The sequence below is a fragment of the Ovis canadensis genome, chromosome 26, assembly GCF_042477335.2.
Source record: "Ovis canadensis isolate MfBH-ARS-UI-01 breed Bighorn chromosome 26, ARS-UI_OviCan_v2, whole genome shotgun sequence".
Taxonomy (NCBI): domain Eukaryota; kingdom Metazoa; phylum Chordata; class Mammalia; order Artiodactyla; family Bovidae; genus Ovis; species Ovis canadensis.
Window position 1 is genome coordinate 57,368,968 of NC_091270.1, and position 17,914 is coordinate 57,386,881.

General features: G+C 46.5%; 1 protein-coding gene across 8 annotated transcripts in view; it reads left to right on the plus strand.

The window, feature by feature from the left end:
• Positions 1 to 17,914, plus strand: part of THRB (thyroid hormone receptor beta) — a 437,533-nt gene that overhangs the window by 313,786 nt on the left and 105,833 nt on the right. For all 8 annotated transcript variants that reach the window (XM_069572925.1, XM_069572923.1, XM_069572924.1 and 5 more), the window contains one exon: positions 646 to 709. In XM_069572925.1, the coding sequence (XP_069429026.1) occupies positions 688 to 709 (22 nt within the window). In that variant the 5' untranslated portion in view covers positions 646 to 687. The remainder of the gene's footprint in view (positions 1 to 645; positions 710 to 17,914) is intronic.

Genomic DNA, 17,914 nt, shown 5'->3' on the forward strand with positions numbered 1-17,914 from the left:
CCTGATCCTCCGCGCCTGTGCTTGTGTGAGCCCACCTCCACCTGCTGCCTTTGGACCTCACAGATCCGGTGGCAAGAAGGGGCCTCTGCACTGACCGAGGAAAGGCACGCCTAGGATGAGGACATGGATCCCGTTCTCTAGAGCAGGCTGGCTAAGACTGCAGAGTGCAGGCGAATCACCTGTGGGTCTCATCCGAGTGCAGATTTAACGGAGTGGGTTTGACGTAGAACCCAAATTTTCTATTTCTCACAAACTCCCAGCGATGCTAAAACGTCCACAGGTCACACCTGGAGATGCAAGGATCTGGGTTGAAGATGCTAACACATCTGAGCCACTCTTGGGAAAAACAGCAAGTCCACTAAACTGGTGCTTTCTTAAAAGCTTGAGATGGAAAATAGGCATGTGACCTTGAATGAAATATTACTATAAAGACATGTTCATAGAAGGAACCCTGAGATGAAAGTTGAAAGGTCTTGTAAACTTACCTGTATGACACAGCCCACCCCTGCTTCACTTTCCTCCATCCTGAGTTGAAAGTAACAAATCACCTCAAGCTGATTAATGCACGTGCTATTGTTTGGAATGAAGCCTTATGGAAAACCCAGGTTCTAACCCATGCTGTTTTTCTTGTCTTTTTCTCTATAGGAGATGTCAGTGAAAAAGGGGGCGCAGAATGATTACTAACCCATGACTCCCAACAGTATGACAGGTACCTCTTTTCTTTTCTTTTATTTGTGTGCTTCCATTTTGTTATACCCGAAGAGACATATAGGCTTTCTGAAAGGCCAGCCTAAGTCTTAGCAATAATTATGTCCAAGTCAACGAATGTTATTAAATGCAAATATATCCATACTTGCCAGGGTCCAGCCCCGGTGGATCCAGGGTGATTCGAAGGGGAGACGGAGTAGGCGAGGAAAAAACTTATTTATTTAGAAATATAAAAAGAGATTAGGAAGAAATAGTATAGTAGGAAAATTTAGTGGAGAAAAGAGGCTGAATAACTTGGTTTACGTGGAAAGCCAGTAAAATTCCAGACAAGGAGCTTGCACCATCTACGTTAGGCCACTGGCATCCTCTTGAATACTGGGGGGCCCCCACCTTGGGCTCCCTCTCTCGTGGATCTTAGAAGCTGGGGCAAGTAAGTAGAGATGGTGAGCCTCCACGCCCCAGATGGGAATTCAGCCAGAAAAGGAGTAAAGAGGAGACACAGGGGAAACCAGTCCAGTGACTGGCCCCGCCTCTATTGTCCGGAAAGGCCTTATATACCTTTTGATTTCACATAGAGATCAATGGATAATATAAAATTATGCAGCGTCAGCAGCCCTGACTCTTATCGAGACCAGGCTTTCTCTCTGCATACTTAGTTGTATACACAAGTCTTAGGTGATTTACATCATCTTCCGACCAAAGGGCCAATTAACATTTTACAGCCCTTTTCTGATGAGGGTTTGTCAACCAGAAGACTTATTTGTGGTGTTCTTCTTAAAGTCTGGTGCCACTCTCAGAAAGCACTAAATAAAGTTACATTCTTACACAGCAAAGATACAGCAAAGTATAACAAGTAAAAGGAGTACAGTGATTTATAACAAAAGAAAAGTAATTAACTCAAAAGTCTGGTGTTGCTAACATCAAAACTACTATATTCCTATTTCTGCATCCCGATTACATTGATTAACATCCTCCCAGGCGCCTAAAAGATATAGAATATGGAGGCCTGGCAGCAATCATTGAGTCAACAGTGAATTCCGTCACCCATATGATTTTTAGCTCTTTAAAAAAGGCTCTGTATCTTTAAGGTGTTTTAAGCTTTGTGCCTCTCGCAGTTGGGGGGCTGTAAACAATTCACAAGTTGTAAAGTCCAGGCAGATAAGTGAGAAAGCCATCAAAGGCGTTAAGCGAGACCTTCTGTTTATATGCAGGAGACTGGTAACTGAGCCCTAAGTTAACTCTTTCCAGAGAAGAGGTGGTGATGTCGGAAGAGCATAGTGTAGCAGAGAGTAAACAGACAGGTTTTGGTTTCGGGGCAGATGCTCAGACAGAGGACCCCTCTACACCTGACTCGCCTTGCCTGTCAGGACTCTCCGCACTACCTTGTCATGGGTGGGGTCTCCCGTGCTGGCTCCCGGCACAAACTCTAGTTTCTTTTGAGACTGTATAAATCTTTCACCTTATACTGAAGATTTTCATGAGCGGGGCAGGGGGGGGGGCGGGAAGAAAAACACCCAAATATATCCCGTGACTATGTCCCAACAAACGTACTTCTGGGTTTCTCAGAAGCTATGGGGTGCAGCGTCACCAGATACATGATGAGAGGAAGTGGTAATTCCCAGCGAAAACCTCGTTTTCCTCCTTCTCAGGGTCACCCTCTCATACCCACTATGTTTCCCTTCACATTATACAAGAAGTGGCTCTATGTACTCAGTGACCGGTGAGTTCAGGCCTCCTCCTAAATGGAAGACCCAGCAGCAGAATAAGGATGGAATATGTTCAGAGCACGCAAGGCAAAGTGAGCCAGAAACTCTGAGCAAGGGGCAGAGGAGAGAAAGAATGCCTCCCCACCCCTAGGAACAGAAGCTTGCAATAACACGGATTCTCTGTGCAACCCACAGAGCTGAGATTGCAAGCTCAGAGGCCCCAGCGGCCAGGCAGGAAACACCCAGGCCTGAAACAGCTGGGTGTCGGGAAAAGCAAACGCCCAGGACAGGAGAGCCAGGTTCTCTCCGAAGAGAAAACGCTCCTCCACCCCAGACCATCACCGACAGCAGGGAGGGTGCCCAGTGTGTCCAGAGATTTCAAATTTTCAAGGGAAGCTGAAAATCCAGATTTAGACTGAAATATCCCCATTTCTAAATATAAGCGGTTAACATATATAAAGAAAATCAAGGATCCACGGGCCAGTCAAAATACATCTGCTGACTGGACTCGGCCATGGGCTCCGTTTATAACACACCTTCCAGCCCCAACCCTGGGACGGTCGTTTGGTTTCCATGGCAGCGGGCAGGTCCCCACAGACCTCGTTCCTCTGCAAGCTTACACGCTCATGCCTGCAGCGTACGTCTCCAACAGCATTCCCCGCCTCTCTGCCCATCCATGCTCGAGTTCCTGGAGCAGCAAAAAGACAGAGCACCTGGGCACGCCAGGGCGACTCACACCTGTAGGAAGTGAGCACCTGGGAACCCATCTCATCTTCCCAGCTTAGTTCTCAGCCACAGGGACCAAAACACACCCAGCCCCATTTCTATGCCACTGGCAACTCTACCACCATAGCATGAAAAGCCATGGGCGGTATGTAAATAGGCTTGGCTGTGTCTCAATAAAACTTTATTTTCAAAACAGGCAGCAGGCTAGCGTTGGCCTGAGGACTATCATTTGCTGACGCCTGGTCTAGAAGTCAGGATAGTCTTATTGAGCAGAATCCCCAGGCCGAGCCAGCTCATCTCCAGGGCTGAGCTGGGAATCCGGGCTCAGCGTAGGATGGTTCTAGATTAAGCCAGCTTTCAGCCAATCTGTGGATACGGGATGCCGTCCCTGCAGGCTGGGCTGGAACCTGTTACCTCCCTGTGGAGGAGGAAGTTTTTGCTTCCCAGCATTTGCTTCAAGGCATAGAAACTAACGACAGTTCTATTTTCTAAAGAAATCAATCCACACACACATATGCTCAGTCTATGCTAATAGGCTCAGCAGAGAAAATCATTGCTTTAGACGCCCCGTTTGTGGATGAAATAAAAGTGTCCTTTTTCCTCTGTCTTTTCCTATGGTCTCGAGCTGTGTGTTTATTTTAATAAATCTAAAAGGAGACCATAATAAACCTGTAAGTCATCAGAACTAAGTGCTGGCTTTAGAAGCATAACTTAAAGGGCAAATATGCATATTTTCTGTCTGAAACAAATAATGGGTAATATCGCTGTTATGCAATACAGGAAATCAATTAACCTTTATGAAAAGAAAACCAATTTTTAAATTGAACAGGAGTAAGAACATTGAATCTGTTTTGCCAAAACAGCAGACCAGCATTTCTAGACTGGGGAAAAAAAAGCATTCAGCCACAGCACTTATAAAATTTCTGTATTTTGCATTAACCCAAAAGAAGAATGGTTTATTTTCTGGAGCTACTTAATATCAGCTGCAGAGGAGTCATGTCTTGCTGCACTGTTCTCATTGCTCTGCCTTAACCTACTTAATATTAGGACCATATGAAATCTCCGAAAATACAGATTCTTAGAGGGGAGGAAGGAAGTGCCCTGATACCATATTTTCTTGCAACGGTTCCCAACCTTTTTGGCATCAGGGACTGGTTTCATGCAAGACAGTTTTTCCACAGACTAGGGTGGGAGAAGGATGGTTTCAGGATGGTTCAAGCACGATAGCGCTCATGCTTTTACGATCCTGCATATGCTGCGTGCTAAGTCACTTCTGTCGTGTCCAACTCTGCAACCCCATGGACTGTGGCCCGCCAGGCTCCTCTGCCCATGGGATGCTCCAGGCTAGAATACTGGAGTGGGTTGCCACGCCCTCCTCCAGGGGATCTTCCCGACCCAGGGATCAAACCCACATCTCTTAACATCCCCTGCACTGGCAGGTGGGTTCTTTCCATTCGGGCCACCTGGGAGGGCCTGTGAGCCTAAAGGAGATCATATATGATCCTGCGTCGGATCGTGCTGAGCTGACAGGAGGCAGACCTCGGGCGGTAACACAAGCAACGGGGGCAGCTGTGAATACAGACAAAGCTCTGCCCTCACCCCCGCTCGCCTCCTGGTGCCTAACAGGCTGTGGACCAGCACTGGCCTGTGGCCCTGGGGGTTGGGAACCCCCTTTTACTGGTCTGGTATTAGGCACAGCTTCCTAGGCAATCTGAGGGGACTCTGCTAACGTTTATGTCATTGTAATGAGCTCCACTTTGCATAAAATCATGATTTGCGCCATAGGAGAGTTGGTTCTAAGATATGAATGTCTGTAATTTTAAATACCCAAGTGAGAGGCTTTGAGCCTTGATGAGAAGGGAACTAAGGACTGGGACTCCTGGAAACGTGCCTGGAGAGGCAGAAACGGGGCTGTTGCGTGTGCTCCGAGCTGGTTCAGGGAGTCAGGGTGGGACAGGAGGTCAGCCCGCAATGAAGCTGCCCCGTGAATCACAGGCCTCCCAGCGGAGGGACCCGTGCCTCTTCTGGGTGGCCCACTTGTGCGTCCAGCTGACCCGCAGCGACCTTGGCCCTCTCCTTTCTCTCACTCGAGGAATCCTGTTCCGTGTGTCCTGGGGCGAGGGGAGGAGGGCGGGATGGGACAGACCAGAGCCCCCAGTCATGGGCCCAGGGTGTTCACCGTGAGATCCTCAGAGCGTTTCCATGCCTGTGTTTGTGTGTGTTTGCTTTTTCAGAGAGGAGAACAAGCATATTTGTTGTTGGTGGCAGGAGGGCGTGAAGGGGAGGGTTCCCTGGCATCTTGTGTAGGGGGGAGGTTGGGGGCAACAGAAGAGGCAGTAGGTGGGGGCGCAAGCCCTGTTCTGCACTACGGAGAAGACTCTGATCTGATACCTTACATCACAGCCCCTTGTCCTCGGTCGTTAAATAGGATGAAAATTCACATTTCTTACTACTCCTGCGGTTGAACGCTTTTGCGTGTCTGTTGGCCACTTGTGTGTCTTCATCCATAACTTGCTGGCCAGTATGCATTGTCTGGTTGCCCACTGCGGATTTTGTATTCTCATTACTTGAACAAGCATTTATTATATTCAAGATAATAACCAAGCAAGTCACCTAATCTCCCTAGAGCTTGAATTCCTTATCAATTAAATGAGAAAGTGAGACTGGTTCTAATTCTGCCTCCACTCTTAAGATTAGGTTGCACTTAGATTTGAACATCTATAAATCACATTTTTATAAAATCAGGCATGACTACATTGACGGTTGAGTGTAGAGAAAAAAGGCGCTCTGGAGAAAGGTATTTTGTGTTTTGTAATGGATAGGTTTTTATGAGTCAAACAATACATCTAAGTTGGGAAAGGTCAGTGTTTTATCATGAAAGAAAGTGAAGTGCTAGCGCTCAGTCATGTCCAGCTCTTTGTGACCCCATGGACTGTAGCCCGCCAGGCTCCTCTGTCTATGGAATTCTCCAGGCAAGAATACTGGGGTGGGTTGCCATTCCCTTCTCCAGGGGATCTTTCTGACCCAGGGATCGAACCTGGGTCTCCTGCATGGCAGGCAGACTCTCTACTGTCTAAGCCGCTAGGGTTTTATTGTGAAGCCCATGTCATTTGCCAAGGTGGCCGTCTTAGTGTAGCGCCTCCCTGATGACCACTCCGTCCCTTCAGAGATGGAGCCACAGCTGAGCTCCTGTCCTGTGCCCTCTGTGACCTCTGTAGATTACCCCCTCACAGGGCCAGAGGTTGTTCACAGCCAGATAAGGACACCACTCAGAGAGAGCAAATGCTAACAGCTTGCATGTTGTTAGCATTTCCCATCAATATAAATGCTCTTCTAAAATAAGATTCTGTTCACAGCTACTTAGTGACCCATCAAACGGTGATACAGACCCTGCATGTCTGGCTTTTAATATAATATTATTATAAATAATGTTATAATGAACCACAGTATAAATAATTTGACATCTCTCATTATTTTCACAGGATAGATTTGCCTAAGTCAAAAAGAAAAAAAAAAAAGAAAAAGAAAATTCTGGGTCAAAGGAAATGAACATCTTTAAAAACCTTTTCTATTGACAAATTGTAGCCAGGTTACTGGACCAAACAGCAGTGCAGTGTCCATTTAATCATATACCCTATAACTTTGGAGATTTTCAGTAGTTTACTTTTGAGAAAGGCAATTAATTAGGCAAAGTTTTATCATAGTTTGTATCAAAGTTTTTCAAAACTTTGCATATTTGTTATTAATAATAGATTTGACTACACAGACAGACACACACACAGTTGCCCACTTAAATGTCTTCTTTGGTAACTTACCTGTACAGTGACCTTTTCTATTGTACTATTAGTTTTTTTCTTATAATTTAATATTAAGGATTTAATTTATCATGTCATGAATGTTACAAAACTTTTTCCCATATCAGTATCCATCTCTCCTTTTTGTTTATGGGAATATTTGACCTTTTAAAAATGTGTCTTCTTCTGAAGTGGTTTCATACTAACAGAAAGTTTGTGAGATGAGTTCAGAGAATACCCAAAGTCCTCAAATGTTAACCTTTTACCACGTTTGCTTAATTCTTTTCTCTCTCCTTCTTGATGTGTGCAATTTCTATTTTGTACCGTTTACAGGTGAGCTGTGACATTCCTGACAAACAGAAGTTCCCAGTCTAGACACAGGGAGCTCTAGAGAGGTGGCATTTTAGGACTTCCGTCTCTGTTCTCCAGCTAAGAAATCTCTTCTGGTGAATTCTGCGGGGCAGGACTCAGTGGGTCCCTGGGATGTGTTAGTACTTCTACGCCAACACACAGTTCTTCCCACTTAGACACGGGCATGACCGGTTAAGGGGGAAGGTTGTCTCAACAGGCACCCTTTATGCAGCAACCACACCCCCACGGTACCCTGGCCCTAGCCTCAGAGGGCAGGGCGGGGAAACCCGGCAGTGCTGGCCGCCCGTCTGTCCCTCCTGCCAAAGTCAGGATGGCCGTGCCCAGGTCTGCACACTGGTCTCCCAGCAAAGGGCCATACACGGAGGCCAGACGTGGCTTCGCTTCCTTCCCCACACTGCTCCGTGAGCCAGGACTTTGAATTGTCGGGTTAGGCACTCCTGGCGTAATTACTTGGAAGGGGCATCTGAAGCCTTAGTGTACTTTCTTCTGAATTCCTTTTTCCCCAGTCGTGGCCAAAAATAAAACGTGGCCTCGGATTTCAGAGAGCCAGCTACGCACATGACAATGTGGCCACAGATAGCTTTGGAGAAAGAAAAATACCAGTTTGCCGAGATAGCCAGCTCTGCTCTCGGAGGTGGTGGTTGTCTGTATGCACTCAGTCGCGTCCGACTCTGTGACCCCACGGACTGCAGCCCACCACGCTCCTCTGTCCACGGGGTTCTCCAGGCAAGAATACTGGAGTGGGTTGCTGTTTCCTCCTCCAGGGGATCTTCCTGACCCAGGAATTGAACCCGTGTCTCTTATGTCTCCTGGTGCCAATCACAAATGGAAACCTGGCTTTTATTCTTGGGTATTTAGCCCAGGAAGCAATGGGGCCTCTTTGTCCCCTCCCCAGCATGGTGCTGATTGTTGCTGCTTTTGTTGTTCAGCCCCTAAGCCCTGTCTGACACGTCGCCACCCCATGGCCTGTGGCGTGCCAGGTTCCATGGGGTTCTCCAGGCAGGAATACGGGAGCGGGTTGCTATTTCTTTCTCCAGGGGGGATCTTTCCTACCCAGGGATCGAACGTGGGTCTCCTGCATTAGCAGGTGGATTCTTTACCACTGATCACCAAGGAAGCATGGGTCCCCTCCTCAAAGCAACCAAAATCTCACCACAAGTCAGCAAGAAAGGAAACGCCAGGCTTCCCCAAAACGTTGAGGGCAAGGAGGAGGCTGCAGCAGACTAATAACACAGAGACCTTTTAAATTAAAACCCTCCCCGTCCATCTCTTCTCTTCACTCACGTAGCTGCGGAAGCCCCAAGGGAGTGGGGGGGCTACAGACCCAGCCCCAAGCCGGGAGCCACGCCCCAATGCTGGGAGCCCCGCCCCCAGCCAGGAGCCCCGCCCCCACACCGCCCCTTCTCCGCACTGTACACACACACACACACACACAGACACACACGCGCGCGCTTCCGGACCACTTTCCAAATTTGAGCTGCAGCCGGGCGGTAGTGGGGTGGGGGGGGCGGGGTCAGAAAGGTGACATGTGAAAAAAAAAGGCCTTTATAAAGTGAAAGGTGGGAACATGAGAATAAAGGAAAAATGTATTTCCTGTTCAGCAACGCTTGTACTTCCGCCCAGCCGCCCCCTTTACAATATTTGTCTTCTAGACACTCCAGCACTCTTGCCTGGAGAATCCCATGGGCGGAGGAGCCTGGTGGGCTGCAGTCCATGGGGTGGCTAAGAGTCGGGCACGACTGAGCAACTTCACTTTCATTTTTTACCTTCATGCATTGGAGAAGGAAATGGCAACCCACTCCAGTATTCTTGCCTGGAGAATCCCAGGGACAGAGGAGCCTAATGGGCTGCCAGGTATAGGGTCGCACAGAGTCAGACACGACTGAAACAACTTAGCAGCAGCAGCAGCAGACCCGGACACCTGGCCCTCTCTCCCCACCCCACCCCACTGTCGCCAGCATCACCATCTCCCCTCAGCATCCACCATCCTGACAAACTCATCTCTGCTCCCTCAAGCCCCCCGTAACCAGGAACTGCCCACAGCCCTCGACTCAGCTTCTGCTGATGGTCACAAATATCAACCCTAACCTGACAGTCCGGACGGATCTTCCTGCCTGTTCTCCCAAAGTCCTTCAAAGGACTGAAAGTCGTCTTTTCCCAGCAGTAATTTAGCCCGTAATGAACACATGGTGTATTTCTGTTTGAAATGAGCCGAGTCGCTCTTCTGGGCCGCCCCCAGCTGACAGCCCCAGGCTCGTGCTTTATCCCTCTCGGCTTTTAAGTCATGGCCATCTCGGCACTCTTGCTCTGGAATTCTCTGTGCTGTGGAGGGGAAGTTCGTGCAGACGTCCAGCTCTCCAGCCTGCGGGATGCAGGCGCATCTGCCGCGGTGCATGTGCAGAGCTGAGAGCCATCCCTCCAGCCCTCACACTCCGTACGTCAGCAGGCAAGGGCGAGCACGCTGAGGTCACCCGCTCAAGGTCACTACGGCAGACAGTTGAGTGTCTGGACACTGCTTCCAAATCGTGGTAAACTGTGGGTTAAATGACTTTAGTTATCAAGTCTCGTTTTGCTTTTTTTTTTCTTTTCAATTTATTTCCATTACATTTCCATCACCATTGCCTTCTTTCTTTCTTTCTTTTTACTTTTTGCCTGTGCCATGCCACATGTGGAATCTCAATTCCCTGACCAGGGATAGAACCTGAGCACTCTGCAATGCAAGCATAGAGTCTTTATATATATATATATATATATATATATATATATATATATATATATATATTTTTTTTTTTTTTAATTGGAGGCTAGTTACTTTACAGTATGTAGTGGTTTTGGCCACACATTGACATGAGTCAGCCATGGGTGTACATGTGTCCCCCCATCCTGAACCCCCTCCCACCTCCCTCCCCACCCCATCCCTCTGGGTAGTCCCAGAGCACCGGCTTTGTGGGCCCTGCTTCGTGCCCTGAACTTCGACTGTTTCACAGATGCTAATATACATGTTTCAATGCTATTCTCTCCAACCATCCCACCCTCGCCTTCTCCCACAGAGTCCAAAAGGCTGTTCTTTACATCTGTGTCTCTTTTGTTGTCTTGCATATAGGGTCGTCATTACCATCTTTCTAAATTCCATAGATATGTGTTAATACACTGTATTGGTGGTTTTCTTTCTGACTTACTTCATGGCATATAATAGGCTCCAGTTTCATCCAAGTCATTCAGTTTAGTTCAGTCACTCAGTCGTGTTTGACTGTTTGCGACCCCATGAACCGCAGCACGCCAGGCCTCCCTGTCCATCACCAACTCCTGGAGTCCACCCAAACCCATGTGCACTGAGTCGGTGATGCCATCCAACCATCTCGTCCTCTGTCGTCCCCTTCTCCTCCTGCCCTCATTCTTTCCCAGCATCAGGGTCTTTTCAGATGAGTCAGCTCTTCGCATGTGGTGGCCAAAGTATTGGAGTTTCAGCTTCAACATCAGTCCTTCCAATGATCTCCCTTAGGATGGACTGGTTGGATCTCCTTGCAGTCCAAGGGACTCTCAAGAGTCTTCTCCAACACTGCAGTTCAAAAGCATCAATTCTTCGGCGCTCAGCTTTCTTTTTAGTCCAACTCTCACATCCATACATGACCACAGGAAAAACCATAACCTTGAGTAGATGGAGTTGTTGGCAAAGTAATGTCTCTGCTTTTGAATATGCTGTCTAGGTTGGTCATAACTTTCTTCCAAGGAGTAAGCGTCTTTTAATTTCATGGCTGCAGTCACCATCTGCAGTGATTTTGGAGCCCCAAAATAAAGTCAGCCACTGTTTCCACTGTTTCCACATCTATTTGCCATGAAGTGATGGAACTGGATGCCATGATCTTCGTTTTCTGAATGTTGAACTTTAAGCCAACTTTTTCACTCCTCTTTCACCTTCATCAAGAGGCTTTTTAGTTCTTCTTCACTTTCTGCCATAAGGGTGGTGTCATTTGCATATGTGAGGTTATTGATATTTCTCCCAGCAATCTTGATTCCAGCCTGTGCTTCCTCCAGCCCAGCATTTCTCATGATGCACTCTGCATATAAGTTAAATAAGCAGGGTGACAACATACAGCCTTGATGTACTCCTTTTCGTATTTGAAACAAGTCTGTTGTTCCATGTCCATTTCTAACTGTTGCTTCCTGACCTGCATACAGATTTCTCAAGAGGCAGGTCAGGTGGTCTGATATGCCTATCTCTTTCAGAATTTTCCACAGTTTATTGTGATCCACAAAGTCAAAGGCTTTGGCATAGTCAATAAAGCAGAAATAGATGTTTTTCTGGAACTTTCTTGCTTTTTTGATGATCCAGCGGATGTTGGCAATTTGATCTCTGGTTCCTCTGCCTTTTCTAAAACCAGCTTAAACATCTGGAAGTTCACAGTTCACATATTGCTGAAGCCTGGCTTGGAGAATTTTAAGCATTACTTTACTAGCATGTGAGATGAGTGCAATTGTGCGGTAGTTTGAGCATTCTTTGGCGCTGCCTTTCTTTGGGATTGGAATGAAAACTGACCTTTTCCAGTCCTGTGGCCACTGCTGAGTTTTCCAAATTTGCTGGCATATTGAGTGCAGCACTTTCACAGCACCATCTTTCAGGATTTGAAATAGCTAAACTGGAATTCCATCACCTCTACTAGCTTTGTTTGTAGTGATGCTTTCTAAGGCCCACTTGACTTCACATTCCAGGATATCTGGCTCTAGGTGAGTGATCACACCATCATGATTATCCGGGTGGTGAAAATCTTTTTTGTACAGTTTTTCTGAGTATTGTTGCCACCTCTTATTAATATTTTCTGCTTCTGTTAGGTCCATACCATTTCTGTCCTTTATCGAGCCCATCTTTGCATGAAATGTTCCCTTGGTATCTCTAATTTTCTTGAAGAGATCTCTAGTCTTTCCCATTCTGTTGTTTTCCTCTATTTCTTTTCATCGATCACTGAGGAAGGCTTTCTTATCTCTCCTTTCTATTCTTTGAAACTCTGCATTCAGATGCTTATATCTTTCCTTTTCTCCTTTGCTTTTCGCTTCCCTTCTTTTCACAGCTATTTGTAAGGCCTCCTCAGACAGTCATTTTGCTTCTTTGCATTTCTTTTTCTTGGGGATGGTCTTGATTCCTGTCTCCTGTACAGTGTCACGAACCTCCGTCCATAGTTCATCAGGCACTCTGTCCAGCTCATTAGAATGGACTCAAATGGGTTCTTTTTAATAGCTGAGTAATATTCCATTGTGTATATGTACCACAACTTCCTTATCCATTCGTCTGTCAATGGACATCTAGGTTGCTTCCGTGTGCTAGCTGTTGTAAACAGTGCTGGGATGAACACTGGAGTACATGTGTCTCGAAAGCACAGTCTTAACCACTGGACTGCCTTGGAAGTCCCACCATTGCTTTCTAAGTATATCTTTAAAATGCTGCCATGCAGAGTTACTATAAAAGACATTTTTCTCACCATATAACCTTTTAGGAGTCCAATCTTACAGAGCTTTTGATTGCCCACTATTTTCTTTTTGGAATTAAAGACTATAATTAATTTGTGGAGAAACAAAAAAGAAGGTAATAGTGGGGTTTACATCACACTGGAGTGAAGCAAAAGTGTTAGTCGCTCAGTCGTGTCCAACTCTGTGACCCCCCCTGAACTGTAGCCCACCAGGCTCCTCTGTCCATGGGATTCTCCAGGCAAGAGTATTGGAGTGGGTTGCCATGCCCTCCTCCAGGAGATTTCCCGACCCGGGGATCGAACCTGGGTCTCCTGCACTGCAGGTGGATTCTTTGCCATCTGAACCCCCAGGGTTGCTGAGGTCTCATTTTCTTTTTCTTAACGGAAGTTCTTACTCTTTTTCATGCTAAGATGTGTGTATATAATGAGTTTCCATGGAAGCTGGATTAAGTAGTTTGCCCTCAGCTTATCGAAGCAGAGGCCCCTCTTTGGTGGAATACAGACAGCCTTGTTATGCTCAGATCTGTACACACATTCCAGTCCCCCTAGGAGCTTTGTAAGATCTCGATGCTCATGGCACCCCCAGACCAAGCTGATCAGACTGTCTAGGTGTGGACCTGAGATCCAGTTTCTTTTAAAACTGTCTGGGTGCTTCTGAAGCATAACTCAGCCTGAGAACCTCGATCTGGACGCAGTGGCTCTCAGCCCAGGCTGCCCACCCAAGTCACCTGTTTGAAGATACCAATGCCCACACTCTGCCTGAGAGAGTCCAGCCCACTGGGTCTAGAGTGGAGCCTCTGGCATCTTTGTGTTTTTTTTTTTTTAACTCCTCTAGTGATTCTAATGCACATCTAAGTGTTGAGAAAAGAACGGGTGTTCTCAAACTTGGTGGTGGGGTATCAGAATCATTAGAAATTTTGGTTATAAAAAAAGGCAAAACCAGCTCCATTCCTGCGGCTTAGGTAATGACAAGGACCTGGGCCTCTGGGTTCCTTACTGGCTCTTCAAGTGATTCTGATAAACACAGAAGCTTAGCAACCACCCATCTAGCAGGGTGTGTTCTTTTTCCATATCAGATGTCTTTGGGGAAATGTTTTCTAACATTAATTCTAACATTTATAACATTCTGGCGTTTCCTCTGAGGACCTACAAAAGACATCTAAAATATCACCGTTAATCTAGGGTTCCAGGCTTCCCAGGTGGCTCAGTGGTAAAGAATCCTCCTGTCAATGCAGGAGACACGAGTTGAGTCCCTGGGTCAGGAAGATCCCCTGGAGAAGGAAGTGGCAACCCACTCCAGTATTCTGGCCTGGGAAATCCCATGGACAGAGGAGCCTGGTGGGCTATAGTCCATGGGGTCACAAAAGAGTCAGACACGACTTAGCAACTAAACAGCAACGCAGGGTGAACAGGGACAGACTGAGTCGTGATCAGCGGTGCTCTGCTCTTGTTGGTGACTCGTCATGCTCACCCAGGAACGACAGGCCCCTGCGTCTGCAGTTACATCTGACCGATGGACTGCAGCGTCTCATTCCCCTCAAAGGCCTATCGGGGCAGGAGCCCCTCCAGATCACATGGTCATCAAGTCCTTCAGGAATGGACTTCAAGGGCAGTGTTTTTCATTTCAGGAATGGAGCAGCCACAAGGAAACTTTCTCCTCTGTCCTACAAATTCTTGCAAATGATCGGCTCAAGCACTGAGCTCCGAAGGCCACCCCACGCTTCTTTAGTGAGTAGCTTGAGTTGTTTGAAACTTTTAGTTATGGAGTTTCCCAACCCCCCCAGGAGTTTTTTCATAGACTTTTTGCAACCCCCTGGACTGTTCCTCAGAACCTGCCAGGTTCCTCTGTCCATGGAATTCTCCAGAAACCAGAATACAGCAGTGGGGTGCCTTTCCCTTCTCCAGGATGTATAGTAAATGACTACCATGTTAGGCCTCAAGAGAATGTGGCTGTGTGGGGGCAGTCCCCACGGCAGTATGGCTCTGGACTGCACCTTGGACTCACTTGTTATTGTTGCTGTTTAGTCTTTAAGTCGTGTCCAACTCTTCTGTGACCCCATGGACTGTAGTCCGCCAGGCTACAAGGATTTCCCAGGCAAGAATAATGCAGTGGGTTGCCATTTCCTTCCTTCCTGCCAAGACCCTCTTGTTAATCCTTAACCTTCTACCTTCCTTAAACCCTGTGCCTTTAAGCATTTTATCTGCCAAATGCATTTTCCTTTGATCTCAACCCAGGGATTGAACCTGGGTCTCCTCCACTGGTAGATGGATTCTTTACCACTCAGCCATTAGGGAGCCCTAAGGAGCTTTTAAAACTCCTGATGATTTTTCTAGTAGTCAAGTATGGATATGAGAGTTGGACTATAAAGAAAGCTGAGTGCTGAAGAGCTGATGTTTTTGAACTGTGGTGTTGGAGAAAACTCTTGAGAGTCCCTTGGACTGCAAGGAGATCCAACCAGTCTATCCTAAAGGAGATCAATCCTGAGTATTCATTGGAAGGATTGATGCTGAAGCTGAAACTCTAATACTTTGGCCACTGGATGTGAACTGACTCATTGGAAAAGACCCTGATGCTGGAAAGATTGAAGGTGGGAGGAGAAGGGGATGACAGAGGATGAGATGGTTGGATGGCATCACTGACTCGATGGACATGAGTTTGAGTAAGCTCCAGGAGTTGGTGAAGGATAGGGAGGCCTGGCGTGCTGCAGTCCATGGGGTCACAAATAGTTGGACACAACTGGGCAACTGAGCTGACAGCCTGATGCTGAAAATGCTGAACTTTTCTCACAAAAGGTGATGAGGATGGCAGATGGAGGTAAATCCTCTAACACAGGGTGAGGACCCTTGGGCTCAGCTGAGACTAGTCATCCTCAGGCTATACCTGGCCCAGGTAGGCTCTAGACATTAGAGACAGTCAGTTTAATGGTGAGAAGTGGCCCATAGAATTACTGCACCACAGTGGGACAAGACAGACGTAAATGAATGTTTGTAGGTTTTTAAATGCAGGTGAGCTTACATTTTCCCAGCTTTGCTTGGCTCAGTCCCATAATTCCTGCCTTCTCTTTAGGATCCCATTCAAATTCCACTTCCTGTTTAGGATTTCCTGAAGGAACTTTCTGTACCAAGTGAGAGCCAAGAAATACTTTGTTAGTCTTTATTATTTTATGGAAAGATATATTGAATGGAGGAGTCACCTAAACATAACATATGAAGCAAACAATTCATGCAAAAGGAAGTAGATAATTTTTAATACAATCTCTTCCTTTCTGCAATCCCTGATAAAAATAAGCATCTAAAAACACTGGTTGGCAGTATCAATATTTCATTTTCAATGGGCAGGAGTTCCTATGCCAGCAAGACAAAGGGTCTGTACCGCTCGCACGTCCCTGGACAGCTGCACTCCCTAGGAGATGGGACAGAGCAGGACGTAATCACACAGAGGGGCAGAAAATGGAAGGAGACGCACATCCCCCTGCAGCAGCTGCTGCTGCTAAGTCGCTTCAGTCGTGTCCGACTCTGTGCGACCCCATAGACGGCAGCCCACCAGGGTCCCCCGCCCCTGGGATTCTCCAGGCAAGAACACTGGAGTGGGGTGCCATTTCCTTCTCCCATCCCCCTGCTGCTGCCAGTGAGTCTAACAATGCACTGGTTTCCCATTGTTAGATTGCATTCTGTCTGTGCAGTGTCAAATCGTGGTTCCCACCTTTCTGCCAAGACTCCCTTGTTAACCCTTAACCTTCTACCTCCCTTGAACTCTGTGCTTTAAAGCATTTTTATGCACCAAATTGCATTTTCTTTTTTGGGGGTGGGAGGGCAGGGAGGCAGCGAATGGGATAGTAGTTCCCTGACCGGGGATTGAACCCACAGCCCCTACATTGGGAACACGAAGTCTTAACCACTGAGCCCCCAGAGAAGTCCCGAACTGCACGTTCTAAGTAACAGGATCCATTGCCTATTTTTAGTCGCTGAAAACATATATAATCCGATAATCTTGATGAGCAGGATGAAATGACCAACATTTCCATATAACATATAGAAAAAAATTTATTTTTCCAAAACCAGATGACTTAAGGGTTTTCATGAAAGTGGCATTAGCTTCCTCATATTATTCTATAGTTTCCCTTGGGCCTTATTCAAACTTTTTAAATTGCTCTTAGTTTGCCCAATACTACTTTTATGAACCTCAGGTTAAGGGCCATTCAGAATGATAAAATTCTGAATGCTCTGTACTCCCAATTTTCTCAACTCTAAGTAGGAATTATGGCTCTGTATTATTCAACTAAATAGAACTGTAAATGAAGCCATCAGAATACCAATTACTGCTGGCACCACCTTTAATCAAAAAAGTCTTTCAGCTTTATTATAAAATCATTCTTCAAAGATTACGTCTATACAAATGAATATAAAATAGCCTATCATACTCAGTAATGCACAATGAAAATATTCATGAGAATTTCAATCATTTGAGGCTGTGCTCCAAATTAGATCAAGAAATCATTGGCATAAATCAGAACATTCATAAATTCCTTGAGTTTTTTTTCCAACAAAAAAATTCTAATTAAATTTAACCTTAGAGCATCTAAGAGATTAGATTCTAGGCATATAAATGTAACTAAGAAATAATCCGTACCTTTGAAGGGTTCACAGTATCAAGAGATAACTGTCTGAACACCTGTGCCAATACATATTTGTCAGCATCAAAAAAGGCTTACAGAGGTTTAGATTCAGAAGGAAGCTAGAGACCATCTGATGTAACACCCTGAAAGTACAGGTGCAGAAACTAAGCCCCTGAACCTAACCGGATGGGCTTCTGCCCAGGCAGCAAGGTACCCCTCAGATGCTTTGATGGTTCCCACACACGATTCTTCACAACTCTCTCTAAGCTTCCATTGACTTGTTGCATTTGTCAAGAACTGAATGATATCATAGGCCAGAAAGCTATTTACAATCCTAAAAGGCCTATTAGTAAAACAGGGCTCTCAACTGTAGCCGGGCGAACCGTAAAATCTCAGTGACTTCATACAAGAGAATTTCATACCCGACTCGTGTTAAATCCGGGTCCTCCCCAGGTGGTGCTAGTGGTAAAGAATGGGCCTGCCAATGCCAGCAATCCCTGGGTCAGGAGGATCCCCTGGAGGAGGGCCTG